Genomic DNA, 22,863 nt, shown 5'->3' with positions numbered 1-22,863 from the left:
GATACCACATGAGAAAGCTACATTTAGAAGTAGCCACTGCTCATTATGGACTTCTCCGATGACATCCTGTTGTAATCCATTCATGCTGTAAATGTTACTAGTGAGAACAACCGGGGCGAAAAGACGCACACTTAAAGATCAAGGCCATCGTGTGAGATCTGAACTCAGCTTGGAAATGTAACAAAGACACACAGTTGTACAAGGGTTTGTGTTACAGAGAGGTTGCATTGCGGGAGACAGCAGGTATGAAAACCAACCCTTGTGATGCAACAGGAGCAAAGGAGAGAGAGCGAGGAAAGGTGCAAGAAGAAGGGAGTGCTACATTTCTACTTTGTTCACAGTGCCATGATGAAATATTTGATAACGGAGTCTGAACACAGTGGGGAAAGAGAAGGGGAATCAGACACACGGGAAGAAATGAGGAAGGGAGGCAGAAATGCATGAAATGTAACAGAAGGGGAGCGAAGGAGAAATAGGGGTTTAGAGGGAGGGACACACGGAGACATGAACAGGCTTCAAAGTGCCAAGGAGAAATGAACAGCTGGAGGAGAAATCTGCACAGGGAGGTGTGAGTGTTTGGTGACTGTGTGTGTATTGATGCATATTTCTATTTAGTTGCCTGTTTATAACCAACATGCCCTAGGACTTGAGCGAATATCATTTGGAAAAATAAGCATTTGCCAATTCAATTAAGTGCATCGTCTTAATGACAAAAGAGCCAGCCGGGAAGTTTAAAAACAACATCTACTCTCGAAACTGTGAACACTTCAGCTTTTAAATGCCAAAACCTTCTGCTTCCAAAGCCGGACCATGACCTCAGTCTTGCCGTGAGACTTTACATCTATACAGTATGCATGAGTTTGAGAGTAATAGGAAACTGATAAAGTAGAGGAACTCCCAGACATATCACTGCAGGGGCCCTGATATATAATTATATACACAATAGCCGATGCATCTGTGTGGACCTCTCTCGCTCTCTCATCCTCAGACCGGTCTGAAATAGGAATCCTGTTTGTTTGAATGCAATTGGGTAAAAGAAACCAGGAGCGATCCATCAACTATAGATGGTGGTTTCTTTAGTTTAACTGCAAAGTATCGCACCTCGCAACAGATGAACCTTACAACCAACAACACGCTAAATCTTTAAGTATCTGCCAAGCTAAGGGAAAACCATGCATAAGAGATAGAAGTGTGTGTGTGTGTGTGTGTGTGTGTGGTTGGACAAAACACATCTCCACACGTACAACTGCTGGGTAAGGTATAACCACATTTAGACAGGCAGTCAGAGAAACGCACACTATCGTACACACACACACGGTGGAGAGGCACTCTTCTCCACCGGGTGAATTATTCATCCTCGGCTAAGAACGAAAGCAGCGTGCTCTCCTCCTCCTCCTCTCATCTCTTCATTATTGATAAACACCAACATCTACACTGTACCTGACCCAGGAGAGAGCGAGCGAGAGGAGAGAGAGAGAGCGAGCGAGAGGAGCGAGAGGAGCGAGAGCGAATGAAAGAGATGGTCAAAGAGAAACGACTGCGACAAAGATCGACCGCAGGACGTGAAGGAATGCAGCAGCTGTACAAAGTAGGAGGTTCACAAAGCGAAGAACACAAAAAGGAAACTGACCAAGGCTATAAGATGTGAGTTCATGCCATTGCATATTTCCATCTGGCGCTGGGCCCGTTAAGGGTCAGTAAAGTCTTGCTTGTAACAGGCAGTTTACTGTGGAGAGTAAGGACACAGCTCTCCTGAGCCAAACAAAGAATTGCTGCTTCTATACTTGCTCCTGCTATCGCTCCAACACACTGAATAAGTGACTGAATAACTAACTGGCTGGATGGCTGACAGACACCCAGCTCCCCTGCGGCTCCTGGCTCTGCTTGGTCTGCCCGGGTCCTGCACATCATTCTACCTCCACAGCACTCTCCTTCTCCCAGGCATCGCTCTCTTCTTCTTTTCCTCCCCTCCGTGCCTTAGCGTTGTCCTGTCTTTTCATTTTGGAATAAATCCTTTTCATCCCTCTGGCTCATTCTGCTCTTCCTTGACTTCTTCTTTTTCACTCTGCTAGTTCTTTTCTGTCTCACTTCTTCATTCGAGCCCCGTGTGCCATCGCTCCTTATGGTAATTGTACTCGGCATGTTATTTTAGCCCTGCATGTAATTTTGGGGTTTTACTACCGGGTGACCGAAGTGACAGAAACGCAGTCCGTGTGCAAGCATAAAATGTAAATCTGAAGCTTTGGGGGAAAACATTTTTCAGACAGGTGTGTGGGGAAATATCTTGATCTATTCTCCATTATGTATTCTGAGGCCTTGCACCTCTCTATCAAGTCCAGCAGTAAGCTCGGCGAAAGAAATCCTTCTGACATCACTCTCTGAATGACTTTGGGTGTGTGTGTGTGTGTGTGTGTGTGTGTGTGTGTGTGTGTGTGTGTGTGTGTGTCCAGAGTCAGGCAGCATCTGACTCCAGGAAATAGCCATGAATTAAAGGATCAGGCTAAGTCAGAAGTGCACAGCTGGAGAAAAGTGCCAGGTACTTCTGCAATACGCCTGTGTCTACCTTTTCATCCATCATTTCCTGTATGTGCGTGTGTGTGTGTGTGTGTGTGTGGTGGCGTGTGTGTGTGTATGCGTCCATCCCTTGGTGTGTCAGTTGATAACATAATGTGATTATGCGTCCTTTTTTTTCGCCTCCCTAACAACACTTGGATGTGAGAGTCTGCCGAGGTGTCGGAGAGGATATTTCAAGCAGGGTGTGATCCTTTCCCCGAATTAAAAACTGAGGCGCCTGTTAAAGTGAAAGGAATTCCATGACAACCCCCGCCTCCAGAGCCCAACACAGCTGTGTTTCCACGTTCTCCATCGCCAACGCTCACCTGTACTTCACCTTGGAGAGGGGGGGGGGGCACTTCCCACAGCATCAGGCCCACCAGTTAGCCCACTACTGAAGAGCCCAATGGTCAACAACGCTGTCAACACGCAGATCATTCATAGTTGAGGGGGTGAGAGACTAATCCAATATACTGCATATTAAAGGATTAAAATGCAGTGCGGTGATATGAGGGAGACGCTATTAGCACAGCCAGTCTGTCAGGAAGATCACACAGCGTGTTACCAAATCAATGCCGGCCATATGGAAGACAGAAGGTCAGGCACCACAAGGAAACAAACAAGGAGGTGTGTACTAATATTATGATAGACTGTGTCCGTCACAACAACCATCTGGATTGAATTACTGACGGCAGGTCTGTGTGGGAGCACTGAAAACAAGTCTGCAGGGGCACATTTGAAGAAGACAAAGGATTTTGTTCTAAAATATGACACCCACCACCACAAAATAAAAGAAAAAGTGCGTATGCTCTTGCCAAAGTATTGCTAACACAAGACTCGTATTACCAGAGCATTGCAATGTATGGCTCAGATGTCAGAGATATAGATCCGCTTGCATTTTAATAACACAGCGTCATGGGACAGCTTTTAAATTACATCTCGTTTTACAAGACAAATGAGAGAGACGCTGAGGTGGGAAGATGGCAACAATTAGTAAACACCAGGCAGGTAGGATGCGGGAAAACAGAACAAAAAGATAGGCGTGGGGGACGATAGATAACTGAAGCAATTAAAGTAGAAAGAAGCCACGCTGCATTGTATGCGTCGGCGTTTCTTTCCCGCAGGTCTGCAGTGAGCTGTGAGGGTGGAGGTGAACGGCCTTTTGTCTTCAAGTCTCAATAGGAGGCAGGTAAGATGAAACTTCTCACGTCAACACATACCTCCCATCAGTTCTCCCGTAAAAGAAGGAGGGGAAAGGTGATACAGAGGAGGGCGGGGAAACAGAGAGAAGGCTTGGACTGCAGTTTCTATAAGAGACAATAAAGCAGCCGAGTAACAAACAGCAGGTACGTATGAGGAGGTTGTGCTCAGGGTTGTTCTCCGTCCCGTCCCCCCCCACCATCTCTTCCCTTTAGTACGCCACGTTAAGATCGACATGGAGTATCCTCTGAAGGACAGTCCCTATGACAACTTGCTTTGGGAACACGGTGTATCATGTTGATGCTGTCGGCTGGATGGATGACTGAAGAACTAATAGACAGACGTGCAGCTCGAGGAGACTCATTCAAAGAGGGAGTGGCGCATAACCTTATATTCCCTCTCCAGTCAATCTGTGAAATATAATTAGACAAAAGATACTAAAAAGATGTGTCTGTCTGCATGAACAAGTCAAGGTAAAATAATACAGAACAACTTTAAGTATACTTACACAAAATATCTACACGATGAGATAAATAATCATTAGTGTGGAGAAAAGCAAATAATAGAAGTAGAACAGTTTGGTTATATATATATATATATATATATATATATATATATATATATATATTTATTATGTCTCAGTGTGTGCATTGCTGGTCACTGGAAGTCTCGGTTACATTCCAATGAACTTAAAATAAAAAGGTGTGAACAATACCATTTCTGTCCTTCAGCGATAAGCTATGAAACGCAGATAATGAGAGAGGGTCTGAAGAATAATTGCACTCACGCATCTTTGTTAACGTTCAAAAAATAAATATAACACGTATATGAAACAAAGGAGGTTAATTAACAAAAACAATCTTTCCATTTCAGACATGATGAGTAACTCCTCTAGATTTCAGTATCAAGAATAAACAGCTTGCCGTCCTCAACACCTTTACCTGTCGGAGAGGCAAACGGCAGTTGATGGAGTTTCTCCTCAATAACATTATGAAGCCGGGTTTTAGCCTGTAATGGCTCGGCTGTCACGATGCTACAATTGATCAGCCTGTGATGGAAGTCACTTCCCAGTGATCATAGAGAGGAGCACAACAACAAACGCACGGCACACCAGAAAGCACACAAGCTGCTCCTTATTGCATTGGGTTGGAGCTGCCTTTGTTTACCATTTACACCCTTAAGGCAGAGTGACAGATAGAGGATTGGGAAGTGAGGGATAGATAGATGGGGGTATGAGCAGACAGAGATGGCCCTGCCATGCTCCAGTGGCCAGCTTCAAGGACAGACGGGCCTTTCAATATCACAGCTTCTGTGTAATTAGACAGTGCTCCGTCATGCACCAAAGAATTGCTCCTATTTGTGTCATATTAAATGCAGCATGGATATCCCCTACTGTGCTCTGCCATTGAGACCTAATGCAAAAGGAGCGCAAAGAGGGGATTTGTAAAAATTTAATTACATTCATAATTCGCCCATCTTCAGCTGTAATCACTCGGGGTAAAGTTAAGTAAATCCACTTCTCGGCTAGCCGCCCACGCCCTGTGTTGTAAGTGCAACGTCTGTTTTCCAGGGGAATTTCATTGACAGGCTGAAACTCTCATGGTGAAAGTAAACAGAGTTCTTGGTATGCAGGAGTGAAATATTAACAGCTGTACTCTTTCTACTGAAGTGCTGCATGCTTTGGTTTGGAGCGCTGCAGCTCACTAGTGTTGGAGTGTGGCTGTCTGCTGGTCTATGATACTGTGTCTCTGAGGCCACCTGCAGTGTCTCCGAAAGGCTGGGAAAAATCTGCCACTGTGTGCATCTTTGTGTGTCTGTTTTTGAGTCTTTGTGCGTCTGCCTGAGTGTGTTGGGTGCAACTCGCAGCCAAATCGCAGCCCAGGCAGGCAGCCCTTTCCACTGAGAGTGAGAGGAGTGAAGCAGATCAAACACAAGCCAACTAATCACAGACGCCGGCTAATTAGCGCAGTCCTCAAAGGGGAACCAGGAATGAGTGATTATTCGCCTTTATGAATTTCCCAATGCCGCTGAGCCGTATGCCACCATGAACACTCAACGTCACAGCGAGGCGAGAGGGTAAAGTGCAACGAAAGCCACCAGTGATCTGGCCTTAATGCAATCTTATCATCTGAGAGCACAGAGGGCAAAGTATCGCTCGATATCTCTTATCGGCGTTTCAGTCATGTGCACAGGGCACACAAAAAGCCATCACTGTCACAACCTCACACACGACAAAGTTTTATCTCAATATCCTCAAATTAGACTGCATGTAACGTTTCCCATTAAGGGACTTTCGGAGCGATTCAATCCCGAGTGCAGTGATATTCTAGCCTCCAGAGCGACACACAGGTTGACGTTCCAGTGTGCCGGCTCCGAGTGCTGATTAGCAGGCGGATCTGCCACGCTGATCCCAGATTTCCACGAGATCAGAGGCCGAGCTGTGAGCACGACGGCGGCTGCAGCAGCAGCCAATTACAGATGTGACACGCACACGCATGCTTATGCACACACGCGCCCTGCCACACAGACGCAACCACACGCCTGTCCAGAAACAGATTCCTCCAGGCTGAAGTCATCAAAGTGACGCGACACCCCCACCCTCCCCCTTCAACTCCTCTTCTCTTTTAATCTCAGGCAAGAGGGCACCTGTCAGAGAATGCTCAGTTCACCAGACAGCCAATCCCCGCAGCCATGGAGGCAGAGAAAGCCAAAGAAAACAGAGAAAGCCAATAAAGACTCTAATAAGTCCATGTGAAGAAGCACTGATGGGAGTAAGCCTCGATAAAACCCACTTCATCAAGCTTCCAGTGTCCAAATCCCATTCTGTCTCCGTACATCGTAACATCAAGCTAAACAGATATTCTAATTCTAGCTCTGGCCTTGAACAACACTGTGTTATTGGGTGGACAGCAGCATAAATACACACTTGCATTGACAAACAAACAGTCATTCAACATTTCTCTCATTTTGCCAGATTTCTGGTGGAACAATTCCCGCCCCTCTGCCCTCTGCAGCGCTGCCATCAATGGCCAGCATTTGTTTCACATGATTACAGTGTGACAGTTGGCATTCATGTTGCAGACAAACACACGGGGACTCCAGACTTATTGTTATGGCAAAAATCCTAATGTGCTTCGAATGTTAACAGCTGCATCGGGGAGGCTGGAAAGCGAAACCAATTGGTGGTCAGAGAAGACAAAACAGACTTGAGAATAATAAAAAAATCAAATGAAGCTCGTGAACTTACAGTTAGTAACAGCAGGGAAGAAAAAGACACGTATGTAAGAACATAGACATTAGAGGAAGGCAGAGAGAGAGAGATATATAGAAGGGCATGTGGGGGTGATGCTGCAGAGCAACAGCTGCTCAGAATCACATCTGCTCCAAGTGGAGTCATCAGCGAACAGACAGACTGGAACCGACCCACTGAGGCAAGCCCCAGGGAGAGCAAGGGATGGACAGAGTGGAAGGGAGGCAGGGGTGAGGCGATGCAACGAGAGGAGATGCGAAGGATACAATTAAAAGAGAAGGAGGGTGGAAACAGATGAAAAGGAAATGGCAGTGCACAGAAGCAGAGAGAACTTGTGCAACCTGTTACTCTTTCCCCCCCAAACGGAGGTGATGAACAGGGCGGGGCGTGCCTGGTAGATCATTTTGCAGGGAAGTCAAATTACTTGTTGTTCTTTTCTTTCTCCGCCTTTACCCGCCCCCTTCTCACCCCTTCCCTGACATCCTTCCTCCATCTCTCCCCCCCCCCCTTCTTTCCCTTCAGCGAGACTGACAGAACAAGAGAAGCCTGTGAGAGTAAAGATGAAAGGCCTGTGAGGGAGGTGTGTGTGTGTGTGTGTGTGTGAATGAATGACCCCTCTTATCCCTCATCCCCCACTGGATCCTGCCCTAACACAATAGCAAAAAAAATAATACATACAACACTACAGGGGCAGCCGTGGAGGTCACACCGCGCCATGCATGTTGGACATGTACGTGTTATTCCAAGTGTTTATTCCTACTCGCACCATGTTCCCACAGAGACAGATCAAACATCTCTCCAACAAGGCCACCTCAGCATGATATGCATTGCTCCTTGGTGTCCTGTAGTGTACACCTTCGGCCTGCGGAGAAGCACCCCGAGGAGAGGCAGGGACGCTGAGAAGTACACATTGTTCATTCATGATAGCAGCCACTGGCATCGAGGGCAACCCCGCAGCAGAGTAAGCGATGTCATTTGGCAGCAAATGAAGGGGAAAGAGCAACGCAGTTTATGCTAGCGTCTCCGAGGTCCAACAGCTAGCTCTAACATTAAGTTAGCCTCGGTGCAGGACAAGGCTCAGTTTGTGTTCACGTCTCCGCGTGGAGGAATAAACATAGCTGCCGCTTCTCAGTTTCCTCCAGCTCGCCGTCTCCGTCCCTCTCATCTCTCCCTCCTTCGCCGTCAAGTCACCCCCGCTGCTTAGAAGAACAATCTTCAAACGCAGCATGCCCTTCCAAAATATTTACTCACTCTGAATACAAAGGCCATTCTCTTACAGTCTCTGATGTCTACCATTCAAACAAGCCATGCACCCACATGCACTTGCTGACTGCACCTGCTCTATATCGCCCGCACACACTTGTTTACTGTGGGGAACCCTCCCTTCCTAAATCCTCCATCTGGTTCGTGCATTTGACTGATCTGGAAGTCGGTTAAGAAAAACAGGTATAGCGGCGAGTACAGTCACCGCACCGCTGTAGCCTGCGGCAGGAAGTGTGTAACTGCTGCTTCCCTCCTCGCACATACCCCTTGATTCAATACCCCCTTCCCCATCTTAACACCTTTTCCTGTGCAGCTTGTGCCCTTCTTTCCTCGTTTGCCTCTCTCCCCCCCCCTATCTCAATCCGTCACCTTACATTCTCCCCTCAGTCCTCCTTAATCTTTTCCTTTCTGCTCACCAATTTTCGAAGCAGCTTTTCCAACTAATCCAACATTTTCTGTTTTTAGCAAGCGAACCCAAATATAAGTTCATTAACAATCAAGTGCTGAAATCAGTTGCAAAGCGTTGGCTTTTTCCTGGCTCCTCGTTCATTAGCATATGTTTGAAAACCAAGTCTAAATGAGATGATCAGAGATGGTGATGAACTACAAACAAAAGACACAGAATTATTCCTATGAAGTGGCTGCGTGTCATGCTTGTTTTTAATGTGTTGCACTTGTGATTTTCTTTTTTAACTAGGCTCAAAATAGATGCAAATGAATGGAGAGTTAGATAAAGCCTGGGCGCCCAGAGTAATGACGCGTCCCCAGGGAGCCCATTGTTTTCGGGTGATTGTTCAAGAACTCCTTCGGGGGTGCGGATGCTAATAAGTAATAATGTTCTGTCAAAGTGAAATGTTGCGTTGAGTCTCCCGTCTTGGAGCTCTACAGTATTTTTGCCTACTTTCCAGCCTTCCCCATCGTCCTCTGTGATAGGGGCGGTGGTTCCACGGGCTGCACCTGTGACTCATTACCACCACTGATGGTTCTGTAACAGGCTCCTCTCTCTGCTTGCCATTGTGCTCTCACTCTTTTCCTCCCTTTAGCTACTGCCAAGATACATTTACCTCTAGCAGCAGTGCCTGCACTCCCCTCTTCCCTCTTGCTCATCCCAATGCATGCCATTCACATGATGTATGCGGTTGCGTTTCCTCCCTTTTCCTCTGCAATGGCAGACTCAGCACAAGTAGGCTTTGTCAGCGGTCAGGTGATCTAATGATTTTGTGCTGGACTGGAATTTGTCATCCAAGCAGCCTTCCACTTGAACACACAGCTCTACTTTTTAGCACGTGTCAATCTAGTGTAACCCTGGTATCTATGCGACTCCCATTATTACTACCCGTACCCTGCAGTATGGAAACCTCTCCAGTCCAACGATACCTGCATACCATTCTTTTTGTGCGCGGATCTAGAAACAAAAAGACTATTTGTATAGTATCAGATTAAAAAGATATCAAATGAAGCTCTCTATTGGTGTCTGAGTACTGGTAGCGTAATGTTTGAAACAATAGCCAGCCCTATTCATTACATATGTTTCTATGGCAGCAACTAACAACTATTTTCATTATCTGTTTCTGCCAATGAATCTTCATTAATCTATTCATCGTTGTGTCTTCAAATAGCTTGTTGTGTTCCAAAAACATTCAGTGTACTTTCACATAAGACACAAATACTCATAACATCTATTTATTTACTGAATATTATATCCAGTTCCTTTAGCGACTTCTTCTAACGGTGCATCCCACTGCTGCATGTTGTGTGGAGAAGTTTCGCTTCCATATATGCAGAGTAGGGTATTATCGTGTTGACAATAAGCCATCTCGATTCTTGAAATGTTTGGCATTTCAGCTTGAAATCAACTCATTTCCGGCGGTGTGTCTGACACATCATGTACAAACGGATACTGATAAACAACTACGTGCACTTGTTACATCTTTAATGTGGCTGTTGCAAAACTAGGGTGAGAAAAAATGTTGTCATGCCACTGCTTTGCTTAAGATTATCAAACCATTTCTTTAATAACAAATGTTTATCGGCTCAAGTTGAGATAACCATGAGTGAAAAACTCACTTCTTTTGACACTTTATCACCTCAGGCAGTGCTGCAGGAGTTTAAGCTGCACGTTCTGTAACATCTCCGGCTGCAGACTCACTGTGCTGACCTGTACTTGGTGCCATGATATATGGCACAGGCAGCTGCACTGCTTTACTCCACTTCCTGCACTGGTACTATTAATGTACAGTAGTACTGTACTACCACCAAGCACATCCATTTCACACTGAAAGGAAAAGTTTTCTTTAATAATCTTGCACTGCATTAACAAACATTTTGGTTAGAATGATGGAAAAACCTCCAAAATAACATTTAAATCAAAAATACATGTGAAAAGAATAGTAAATTATACAGAAAATAACGTGCATTTAGCTGGTTTCCAATAACAAAATGCCACATTAAAATCTATACAGGGTTGAGATCGCCATAAAAGTCAAGTCTAATATTGAATTATGCATTTAATATGTAATCAGACTTGCATTACTATGATAGCATAGCCTATATCTGATTCCCTTAAGCCAATTAACCCTTGTGTCAGCATTAACTGACCCAGTAAAAACTCAAAGCGCATTCATTATACTTGACAAATGAATGCAATGCGGGTGGAGATAATACAAGTCCCAAAAACGTACGACTTGGTGAAAAAGAAGTCAGTCGAACATTAGCCATGATGACTTCAGAGATAACTTGCTCCAGAGTGTGATAGCTTCCCAAAAGAGCGGAGGGGAGTGAGTGGCTGTAAGCATTAGTAGATCATGGACAGGCTCCCTCCTACGCTGTGCATATTAATTCTTCTAATGCAGCTAAGCTCATCTTGTCACACGTTGACACTGCATAATTATGTCATCTACAAGGGACGAGCTTTTAAAAAAAAAAAAAAGGGCAGGTGTGCGGTGCGGCAGAGCGTCTCCGTCAGTGGAGGGGTTCTGTGTTCCAAAATGTCAACATGCGTGTAAAGAATGGTTTAGCTCGTTTGGACCTTTAAGGGCCACATTATGGAAATATTTTAGATCTATGGGTACAAGAAGGACACCAGTGGTGAAAGTAATGTTAATATAGCCGGCGAGTCTTCCACACCTTACAATAACCAACGAGCCAATTCTTTAAGTAGTGTCCTGACTGACAGGGGCGTCCATCAAACGCCCAGATCCCCTCACCCTGTGGCCTCTCGCCATCCATCAATCCATCCCGACAGCCCTACCTCCATCCCCTTTCTATGTAAATAAACACCAGAGAGAGGGGGGGCGGAGCAAAGAGCAGGGGGGTGAGGCAGAGGAAATCAAAGTCGGACACTCAAACCTGAGACAAGTCAGGTTCAGAGAGGAAAAGGAAGAGTGACGCATAATGGGGGGGGGATTTAACAGTTGGAAAACGAAGAGGACGAGGAGGGGGAGAGAGGAAGGATGTGAACTCACAATGGGCTGAGGTGATGAGGGGAGAAGAGAATCATCTGGAAGGAATGAGGAGGCGATAAAGTGAAAGAGAGGAAGGGAACTGGCTGGCACAAGGATGACAGCCAAATGAGCGGCCACACGAGAGGGAATCATGTAAAAGAATGCAGAGGAGAAGAATAGATGAGGGCGGGATGAAGGAAAACATGAAGGACATCAATAATCTATGTCAGATAAAGCAGTTCTGTGTCAAAAGTGAAAGAGCACACAGAGACGGAGACCGTGTGGGGAAGAGACAAACAAATGAACAAGGGAAAGTTGGTAGGTGGAGCCTCAGGGACTTCTATTTAAAACCAGAACAACCGAGAACACTTGCGTTAGTTTACACAAGCAGAGGAACCACATCCTCACCATACTAACCCCCCCCCCCCCCCCGTCTTCCCGAGGCTGTGTCTATTTAAATGTGTGTTTAAATGGCGAGTGCTACAGCTCTAATCAGGGCTGGCATCACGACACATTCCAACTCTGCTTCTCCCTCTCTACCTTTCCCCCCAGCATGCAGCCTTCTTCTGTCGCTCAGACCCTGCGCAGACTCCACACACACACACACACACACACGCACACACGCACGACTGTGCCGTGCCAGAGATAAATTCATGAATCACTGGTGCACGAATCAGCCGCGAGCTTGTTGCAAGAAGAGGGAAGTGGGAAGAGAGGGAAAGGACAGAAGTAAGCGGTTAAAGTGTTTCCTTTAAAAGCTTTTAAAAAAGGAGGTGGGTTCAGGAGAGGGCTCCCAGCAGTCTGAGGGAGCGAGCACACACCCAGAGGGGCCTCGGTGACAAGTACTAGTCAGCAGAGAAGATACTGTGTCTCCTGCTCTCGCCGTCTTTCCCCCTCGTCTCTCATCCCCTCCCTGCTGGCTCTTCCTAAAGAGGCCAAGATAGAAAGCCAAAACAGCAAGCAGCCAAATAACGAGCAAGTGTATGATACACGAGCAGCGAAAGCCTGCATATCGCTTAGGAACGGGCCAATATTTGACTTTTTGCACACAAACGCCCTTTAGGGAGCGGATCAAGGACTTGTGTACCAGGAAAACCTTTTAGGAAGAGAAAAAAAAGGCACCACAGTGGTCAATCCACACAACACAAAAACCCCTCCATCAGCCTCCATTTCAAGAGAAACGAGCCAATCTTCTCTTGTTACAAAGCCACTTTCCCTGCAGAGCCACTTCTCAAAGGCAGGCCTGTCCATTCATACAGGTGTGGTGCAGAGGGAGGAAAGGCAAGGGGGGGGAGGGAGGACAATACATGGCCTTTTCAATGCTCTCCCTCGGATCACCTGGATTACGGGGGGAGAGCCTGAGGGGAGGAGGAGGTGGGTCTCTAAGTTTGGGCTGAGAACAATAGTGTCTCTGTGTCCATTCTGTCTGGCTGCAGACAGCTGATCGACTGGACTAAAAACAACATCGCAAGGTTGCTGCGGTTGAATGTCGAAATAGTCTCGTGGAAATGTATGTTAAATACACAGTTTTAAAATAATGTATGGTTCCCATGGGGGGCATCTTCTAAATGCTTGATTTGTATCATCAACAGTCAAAAATATGATGCAAATATCCGCAATTAAGAAACTGGCACCTGCAAATGTTTGGCACAGAAGTGCAAAACATCAGAATAGTTTCCCAAAATGTTTGTTGCATGACTAAATCAATTAAACCAGTAATAATTTATACTTTAGAATATTGTAGAGTATACATAAAAACAATATTCTAAAGGGTTAAGGTACAGACCTTTTTTACAAATAAAAATTAAATATGATAAACAAGATGGGTCAGATTTAAAGATGCAAAGGGTTCAACTATTCAATTAAATGGCAACTATTTTGATAATCCATTAATCTGAAACACTGATTCACATTTTATAGACCAAACTAGTGTAGATGTTTAGAGACAGCTTTACTCAACAGAGTACCTCTCTCTCAGTCTCACCAAAGAATTAACATTAAAATCGTCACAAAGCGAGTTTTCTGTTGTAGTACACTGGGAATTAACTCTTCAATTGTAAGCCCCGTTCAACTTCAGTGTGAGGTTCTTGTTAGATGAGTCAAGCTACATTACTGGCCTAGTAACCGCCTGCGGGGGAGAGGAGTGTGTGACAGCATGTAGCAGCAGGGGAGTGGACATTGTCAGCCTGATCCCGGCACTGCACGACAGGTTAGCTCTGCTGAAATGAAGTACAACCCTGCATCGGTTTCCATTTCCCCGCTTTACTTCTCATTCTTCGCTCACCAGCTTGCTTGACTTTGTTCTGTCACTTCTCCTTTCCCGTCCTCTGGACAGTAATCAAGTGATTCAACCGTCACATCAGCCCTGAGAAGTGTGTGCGTGTGTCCGAGACGTATGTGCGGTTTGTGCTCTGCGTTTGCGGTCGTGCGTAAGGGAGGTGGTGATGACTGTCGTTCCCGCAGCCTGGGCGAGGGAGAGGAGGGTGAGACAATCGGGAGTGGGGGGGGGGGGGGAGGGGTGAGCTGGGGTGAAACACTGTAAAAGTGTCACAGCAACTTAACCTTCAAAAAAAAAAAAAAATGCCCACCAGGGTGGAGTGGGAGGAGGTGTTGTTGGCCATTACAAGAGAAGGGGGGAGAAACATGTGAGAGAGAGAGTGATTGATGTGGAGAAGAAAAAAGAAACAAGACCTCGTTAGCAGAGGTAGGAACGTACGGACGCCTGCAATACAAATGTCTGGGGGCGGGGGCTGCTGGAGGTATGAGAAAGTAGAGCGAGAGACAGAGGGAGCAAATGAGAGTAGGAGAGGGAAAGTAGCATAGGCAGTTTGGATAGGCTTAAAGAGAAACTCTGGGGCTGACATAGGTGGAGGAGACAACTGGGGAATTGGACAGTGGGATGGGGAGAAAGCAGCAGAAGAAGAGAAAAGAGGGAGAGAGAGATTAAGGGGAAAGAGAGTAAGAGGATAGAAGAGGAAAGCAACAGACATTCCAATTACAGAAGCAGAAACGAGGGATTGATGACTAAGAACGAAGCGAAGGAGAACAAAGAACAGGACGAGAAGAGGGAGAGAGAGATACAGTAAGGGACAGCAGTTTGCTGAGCAGATGGAGCAATTATGCAGACCAAATTACAGAGGGAAGGAAGTTTGGAGCATTAGGAGAAGACGTAAACAGAGAACGAAAGAGGGCAAACTAAGAATGAATCAAGATGGAGGAGTGAGAGTGACAGGGGGAGAGTGACGGAGGGGAGCGAGTGGCCGATTACAAAGCAGGCAATCAGTTCAACACATGAATGAGACAAATCCCTTCCACTAAAGGAGGCTCTTCCGAAGGAGCCACACCAAACAAACCCTGGCACACCCTGTTGACAAAACACAGGCCTGATAAGTGAATAAACCTGCTGCCTCTATTTGACCTTAATGTGCCGTTTGCTTCAGGGGAGGATTTGAACACTGCTGCCATTTCAAGGCTCTGGAGACCAATGACGACGGTACTGCTTCTTTATCGGCATAGCATGACAGTACATTAATAAACCAACAAGTGAAACAATAGATAGCGCTGATATCAGAAACACAAGAACACTCTTCTTCCTTTGCTTTCAGGAGAAATAAACCGGTTGTGCATTATCTCGGCTATGGCGTATTCAGTTTTCTTATCTCGTATTTCTGAGATGATATCTATAAGAATACAACATTTTCTTTATATTACAGTGTGTAATTTTCCCCTGTTCCTCAGATAAATCTGCTGAGATCACGAGAAAAGCTGGCTGAATTGTGAGCAGTTGGTGTGCAGAAGGATTTTGGAGAGCGTGACTCTATATGCAGCTCCCAGCGCCCGGACAAGACCATGTCGCACCAAATTCAATTTTCTCCTTTAGCCCGCCTGTCCACTGCCTCTGATAAGTGTGAATTTGTCATGACCTTGTCAAAGTCAGATGTGGCAAAGATGCAGCACCTCTGCGTGTTGTGTATTAATAGAGAAGCAAAGGTGTGCGGAGAGGGAACAAAACGACTAATGTTGCTGGCGTCACATGTTGTTAAAAGGAGCAAAATGTGTGTAAAAATAAAGAGACGGAAAAAGAAGTAACAGCAGAATTCGCTCGACATTTCACAAACTGGGGGCAGGGAGGACACAGGAAGGGATTAGCAGAGGAGGAGGGGAGAGAGAGAGATGTTTCATGGTGCCGTCATGCCGACAGAGCGAGCCCTAAATGTTTTCAATATCACATAAGGGCACTGCATCATCCACCATTCAATACCGGATCGATAACGCAAACCACCTTCCACCTCGCAAACTACATTTAGACACATTAAGGTGACTGCTAATGAGCTGCCGTGTGCACGTGCGTGCAACTGTGGGGACACGCTGAGGAGGACACGGTCAAGGGCCTCAGTGCTTAGTTGCACAGAGATCTGCTGAGTCCACTAGTGGGAGGATTTCTGAAATAAAAGAATGTGACAAAGACAGAAGAAAATCGAGGGAAGATGACGGGGATAGGGTGCAGGTCATGTAACTATAATAAAAAGAGAAAGGTTTGTGCAAGCTGTCCTTTCTTCTGTCCACAATGGAGGGCTCTTTGGCTGTAAAATAGGTGTCTCGTGCTTTAAGGAGGGAGAAGAGGGGAGGTGCGACTAAATTACAAATGAGCTGATAATTCTCGGCCTCCCTGGTTCACTCCCGCACACTTTCTGAAATCCTCCTTCATCCCGTCTGCCAAGATGAGGAATTTGAAAATGTCGACATAGTCAACCCAGATCCTCCTTCGTCCGCCCCTCCTCTGTGATTTTAGGGTCACAGAGACACCCATCTCCCAAGTCTAGTTAATTAAGGGGATTTTATTTTTAAAGACTTTGGCTGCCTTTCAATGGATCTTCAATTGGAATTACCGCTCAGTCTCCACATCGACGGAGCTGGAATGGGTTTGACCTGCATCTCCCAAAACTCCATCTGGGGTTTGTTAGACATAAGGAAATGCAGAATTGGCAGAAGGTATCTTGACTAATGGCGTGGAAATGTGTGTGTGACTGAAAAATAAAGTAAACCACATGCCTTATAGCATTTTCATACGAGATAAGCTGCTGGCATGCCACTCCTGCAAACAGTGCAGTGTTAAAACTCCATTATCTACAAGCTACCGTGGGTGGTTAGAGTACATTATGAATTGGTCTCTTGCAGTGAACTCATATCAGTGTGTGGACTAAATGCACACAGATTCGATGCGGATAGCTCAGTTAACCCAACACCTCTGCCAAAAACATCATCGACCCGAGCAGTTGTGTTTTTGGAAACCCCCTCAGTTGCCCCTTTTCATATTAATGACGTTTGGCATTCCTTCTAAGACCAGGACTCATTTTCCTTTGGATCAGATGGGACCGACTCCAGCAGTCTGGCAACCCTGGGAGCCAAACAAACATCCCCGTGGGGGTTCTCAGTGTGACCTCAACACAGGCCGCCATCCCTCCAGCAGGAACATGTAGGTGGCGGGGGAAAGGGGGGGAGACTTCTACCATGGAGATGGCGCCGTCAAAGAACTCCAGATTTGCAGCCACTATTATTACTTACAAGTTGGAGGAAAGCCGTCCTTAAAGAGAGTCCGTTAAATGAACAGGGAGGATGAACAGATGTCCTCAGATCTGTCTTAAGAAGATAACAGGGTTGCAGACGAGGATGATACACACCACTCCTTCAATCACTAACCCACACATGCAACGACGTCCTCCCTTTTATTGCAATGTCATCCGACTTACAGCGCAGCCTCCAGATTCTGTCGTTATTCATCACCAGCTGTGTGCGTGTGTTTACTTCATTTAGTTTGTGGTCCAATGGCGGCCTAAAATGCAACAAGATGCAGTGACTCACGCTCATCGACGTCCCTCTATTCAGATCCAGCCGTCCCGTCTCATAATAATTGCCTAGTCAACAATAAACCTGATGGATCCTTTGCGTTTCTGTTCATTGGTGATGAAAAGGCTACAGCGCCAAGTAATTCAAAGATATCTGTACATCTCAAACTCTGTTAAGATGCTGAGGATCAACATTATTTAAATCAATATAGCTGCCATATAAAAAAAGCTTTGGAAAAATGAAAAGTGCCTGCCGCTAAAATGTTTTCAATACATCTATTAAAAAGCTTTTCATCCATCTCTAGTTTAATGTTAGATAAGAGGTACTCCATTTTGAGGCAGCCATTAAATATTGCCACTAAGCTTGAATCACTTTTTTTCCCAATAGCGTATCTGGTGAAATAACAAGTAATAATAGAAAGCTGTCTAAATCATTAGGCTCATTGGCAAAATGCCAAATAGTTGCTTCAGTCATTCTACAATATAGTTATTTAAAATTAATGGGGCCACAGACACACACACGCACACACACACCTCGCTTGGTATCACACTCACATCTCCATTAAGCTGTAAATCCATGCACACTTTTATGTCTGAATCAACAAACTCGTAATGGTGATTATAAAGAAGGTTATTGATGTGTCATTTAAAACAGGAAGGCCCGTTAGTAAGTGTGTGTGTACGTACTAGCGAACGCCACGGCCAGAACGAGGCTTTCTTACACACATATAGACACACACCTGACCTTTTCAAAACCCTTGTGACATTTACAGGGCCGGTGCAAAGGAGCGAGGACAGCTCATTTACATAATGACAGGACATAACTGACAGCCATTAAAACAAAAAAGCAAACCAAGACCGAAGCCCTTCGCTCCACTGGGACTAATGAGATACTAAGGACTTACTTTCTGCTTCTTTTATTAGACAAGGGGAAAAAACTAACTCCTCTCATTACCCATTAATCAGATTCCTCTTAATAGACAAAGTGTAATGCTCTCGCTGTGTTATGATGAATGTCTCAGGCTTGGCAGGACTACACTGTTCACACACAATCACTCCATGTGCAGGGAAAGAGCTAATCGTTAGAGCTATTGCACGTAGGACTGCCAAAACAAACATCACTTCAGAGTTTGGGATCGTCTATGCATGTATGCGTGTTTGTGGGAGGACGGGTTGTTGGGAAATGCAAGTCATTTATTAAATGGAAGAAACTTTTCTGGGCGTGGGGGGGGGGGGGGGGGGGTCGGTACTGCTCTGAGTGACGAGACGTCCAAGAGCCACGGTGACAGAGTATGGTGAGGTCACAAGTGGTTTATTCTCCTGTCTGTCTGCATGTTGTTCCTGTCATAAACAGCATGGCCTTCAGTCCGAAGAGAGGCAGGGAGACGGGGGAGGGAGGCCATTTGAATAAACCAATGAGTACCGTCACTCAAACAAAAGCGCTGGACAGGAGAGAATGAAAGATCGACGAAAAATAAAGGGACGAGAACAAGGCCCCTGTATGTTGTCGGCGGCGGGGGTGGGGGAGGGAGCGAGAGATGGCGGGAGTGAGGGAGTTTTCAAGTGGCGGGTGGGAAAGAGGGGAGGTGGAGCGTCGCCTGTCTTAATCAGACGCTGCCCGTTTAGTTTCCCAGCCAATCCTGAAACTCAGCCACAACCCTGCACACTGCAGCAGGCCCCCGAAGAGCCACCTGTTCCCGTGAAGCTAAGGAGAGCCTTCAAGAGCAGCTCTGCATCTGCACCAGCGTCGCTGGACGACTTCAGGTACAACACAACAGTTGCTTTATTTGTGAGCAGAGAAGGAGAGCAGCCTCCTCCCCCGGCTCTGACCCTGCATGCCCACCAGTCACCCCCTGCACACACGCAGCTTACTCAGCCAGAAAGACAATGCTGCCATAGCCTCATACCCCCCCCCCCACCCCACCCAAAACTCCCCCTCACATAAGCCCATCCCCTCTTCCAATAAAAACATCTCCATGGTAATGGGCCAAGCCTTTCTGACCCACATCCACGTTCCCTCGCAACCTTTACTTCGGGGGATATACTGTCATTTCTGAGCTTCAACTGGACCCCCACCTGCCAGCTTCTGTTAAGTTTTATACACATGCAACTAACTTAATTAAAAACCCATCAACCTTAATATTGCATTTCGACATTACAGCAATAAGCCATAATAAAGTTTGTGCAGAGGGTTGTATGAACTTCTCTCAGACGCAGAATAGAAGGTGGAGGCGAGAGGTTGCAGCTCCAGAGGTAGGGGGGAAACAGAAAATGCAAATTAGACAAGTGAAAAGTTCCAGCTCCGCAGTTGCAGCTTAAGTTGCAGAGCTTCACTATTACCCAGAAGGAGGTCAGAGGTTCACTCTGGGGAAAAAATGACTTAAATGAAAGAAAACTAAAAGCAATGTTTTGGCTTGCACTGGTTAAGCCTTGCGTTTTTTCCTCGCTCATAAATATGTAAAACCTTTTGTTTTGTTTACCCCAGTTTTCTCCCTCCCCTAAGAGCACTTCATGTTCAGTCAAATTAAATTGGACAAAAAAGGTCCACGTCATGAATAAGTCAAAAGATTGACGATATGCTTACGAGTCTTGATTAAAACAACATCCCGATCAAAAACATTACTGTACACTACTGACGATGTAAACTGGAGCCAGAGAACTAGTCCTACATTCTTGCCCCAATTACAGCACAAAACAAATAGCTCCCCCAGCAAGGAAGTGGATGCAATGTTGAACTGGTTTCATGCATTCATATGTTCACAGGTTAACTGCATGACAGGAAAGTTTCCTCTTGTTTATGGGCCTACTTACTGTGGCACCTGTAGTCTACCTGGGCTCCAGTGGACTGGAAAAGACCTGAATAATTAACATATTTAAAACATGTGTGGCCTGTTTCAAGTAATAGTAACTCATTTAAAATAAAGACTTACATAGGGAGTGGTTTCCCTGAATGAAAACTATGTAGAAGTTACAAAGAAAGGGGAGGATAAACAACTCGTCATCAGTGAGAATGCTTTTAGTTTCAGGTTGTTGCCTTGTGTTCCTCTGTGTACATTAAGAGCTGTTTCCAGACCCATCTTTCACAACTCAAGTGTAACTAATAGAAGATGATGCGCGGACAGAGGGAAGAAAGGGAGAATGGGGACGTTGAGGAGGGTGGCTTCAGGCGAAACAGTACCAAGGACAGACTGGCTCAGTTTAAAAGAGGAGAGGACTCTGGTATAGAGGCCAGCAGGCACCTGGGAAAAACACCTGGGAAAAAAACACCGTGCGCTACAGAGCCACACCTTAGAGAAACTAATCATGGCGGTGCGTCACCGACCGAAACTCGGGTTCAAACAGCGATACAGACACAGAAAACACGCGAAGAATGAGGGAAACAAAGAAGGTAGCAGTAGGATACAATTTCAAGCGACTAGTCATAATTCTTAAAATACATTTGAGGGGTTAAAAAGCTGAAAACCTCGCGAGGACAGTGAGTTAGGAAATCACCTGCTCCTGTCACCGCCCTGACAGGTGGTGGCAGTCAGGTTTTACCTCTTACATTATTAAAGCTGTGAAAGATACATCAAAAGACAATGTGGTGCCCACAACCAGCTGGACACTATTCACTTGTTATAAGTGCTCATTTCTTACCGTGTTGGAGAAGTATCGACGCGACCAAGCAGAGCAGTCCGATCATTTTTGAGCAGTCATGCCAATTTCGGGCGTCATGTCTCGCCATGGTCGATTACGGTCCCCTTTATGAAACCAGGCAGTCTCTCCGGGAGAAATGCAAAGTGAAACCTTCAAATGCCGGACAGTTTCGGTGGAACAGCTCACTAATTCAAGGCGAAATAAACTTGTTTGTCTTCAGGACAGAGCGGGAGTCCGACAGAGATTCTTGTTCCAAGTGTCCTCACTGCGCCTTTAAGACCGGAGTCTGCAGAAATAAAAGAAAAGATCCTTGTGAATGCGTCCTGGCAGCGCACAGGTGAATATTCCCCGCAGCTGGTGCTCTGGATGTAATGAAGTGCTCTCGCGCTCTCTGTACTCCAACAACTAGTTCTTCAGAGCGCGCGGCTGCTGTCCGACTGTGTGTGACTGACTGGGTGATGTCATCAGGCTGAGAGGCGTCACAGCCCTGCTGCCCCAAAACCAATTAGGACCCGCGATGGCAGGAGGGAAACTGTGGGAGCAACTTGTTGAAATCACCAAAAGCATCCCCCCCCCCCCCCCCCCTTTGGAAAACACAACTTGCACATAGAAGGCATCTTAAGTGCGGGGAAGGTTTTAATTTGATTTGTGTTATGCATGGAAATGCACCAACGCGTGATTCATATCGACGTCTGTCCCTATATGGAGATGTTTTTTCCAAGCTCCCAACATTTGAGAAGTATCAGCTGTTAATCCACTATTGCCTTAAAGTAATCTTGATCAATTAGCAGCCACCGCTTCTAAATAAATACAATTAAAGAATCTGCAATGTATGTTAATATAATTTATACAAAAGCGGCATTTAATCTTTACAAAAAGAATGTAAACTTACTACACATCCGTCAGACTGTTGTCATGTAGTGGTGAGCTACGTGGATGCAGATGATTCTTACGCCCTCTGCTGTTTGATTCTGCACACACACGCACACACGCACACACACACACACACTTGAAGATTAGCTCATATAAACCCCAGCACAACAGATGCCAAAATCAATAAACATTCATTAATGAAGGCAAAAGACAAACAAATCCAGTGGCAGTCAGCAAAATGAAATCAAGAGGAAGCAGCTTCTCATGTATCTATCTGCAGACTCTCTTGTTGATGACATTTTGTTTTGTTTCTTCTTCCACAAAATAACTTCCAATTCATTTTCCCGCTATTTCCTTCTGAGGCAGGGTGGGTGCATACTAGCATAGCAAAGGCATTATCTGGTTTAGGTCTAATCCCTACACCCAAGTGTTTTACAGCCAATGTAATTACATCTCCATAAATCCCACAGTTTAAACTGCGCCGCTCGGATCCTTCTGTTCTCTTCCATTTCCAGTCCCCTCCAGTGACACCCTCTTATTGCCAGACTGTATTTCTGAAGACGCTGATAGTGATCAGAGGTCAAAGAAATGTTCGAGACACCAGAAAAAAAACAAATGAACGGTTAAAACATCTTCCTCTTCTGGGATTGTATGTCTTCATAGAGACAGGATGAGTTTCCACTCCTTGCCCACTGTAAATCCAGAGGCTGTGAAAGCATCTGGAGAAAGCAGCTGTGGGTTTTTAAATGCCAACAGTACTTTGCATAGCCATATTTTAATTTGCATCCGTCTTTTGGCC

The 22,863-nt window shown here is 45.7% G+C and overlaps 1 protein-coding gene across 4 annotated transcripts in view; it reads right to left on the bottom strand.

Annotated features, from left to right (window-relative positions):
- LOC115021339 (nectin-2) overlaps nt 1-22,378 on the bottom strand; it is a 74,657-nt gene extending 52,279 nt beyond the window's left edge. For 3 of the 4 annotated variants that reach the window (XM_029451721.1, XM_029451722.1, XM_029451718.1), the window contains exon 1: nt 21,192-21,704. In XM_029451721.1, coding sequence (XP_029307581.1) covers nt 21,192-21,279 — 88 coding nt within the window. In that variant the 5' untranslated portion in view covers nt 21,280-21,704. Of the gene's footprint in view, nt 1-21,191; nt 21,705-22,083 lie in introns of those variants that run through there. The other variant, XM_029451720.1, reaches the window with a different exon arrangement.
- Nucleotides 22,379-22,863: the final 485 nt, after the last annotated feature.

The sequence above is a fragment of the Cottoperca gobio genome, chromosome 16 (assembly GCF_900634415.1).
Source record: "Cottoperca gobio chromosome 16, fCotGob3.1, whole genome shotgun sequence".
NCBI classification, from domain to species: Eukaryota; Metazoa; Chordata; class Actinopteri; order Perciformes; family Bovichtidae; genus Cottoperca; species Cottoperca gobio.
The sequence above is the reverse complement of the archived record's forward strand: the minus strand, read 5'-3'. Positions and strand labels throughout refer to the sequence as shown.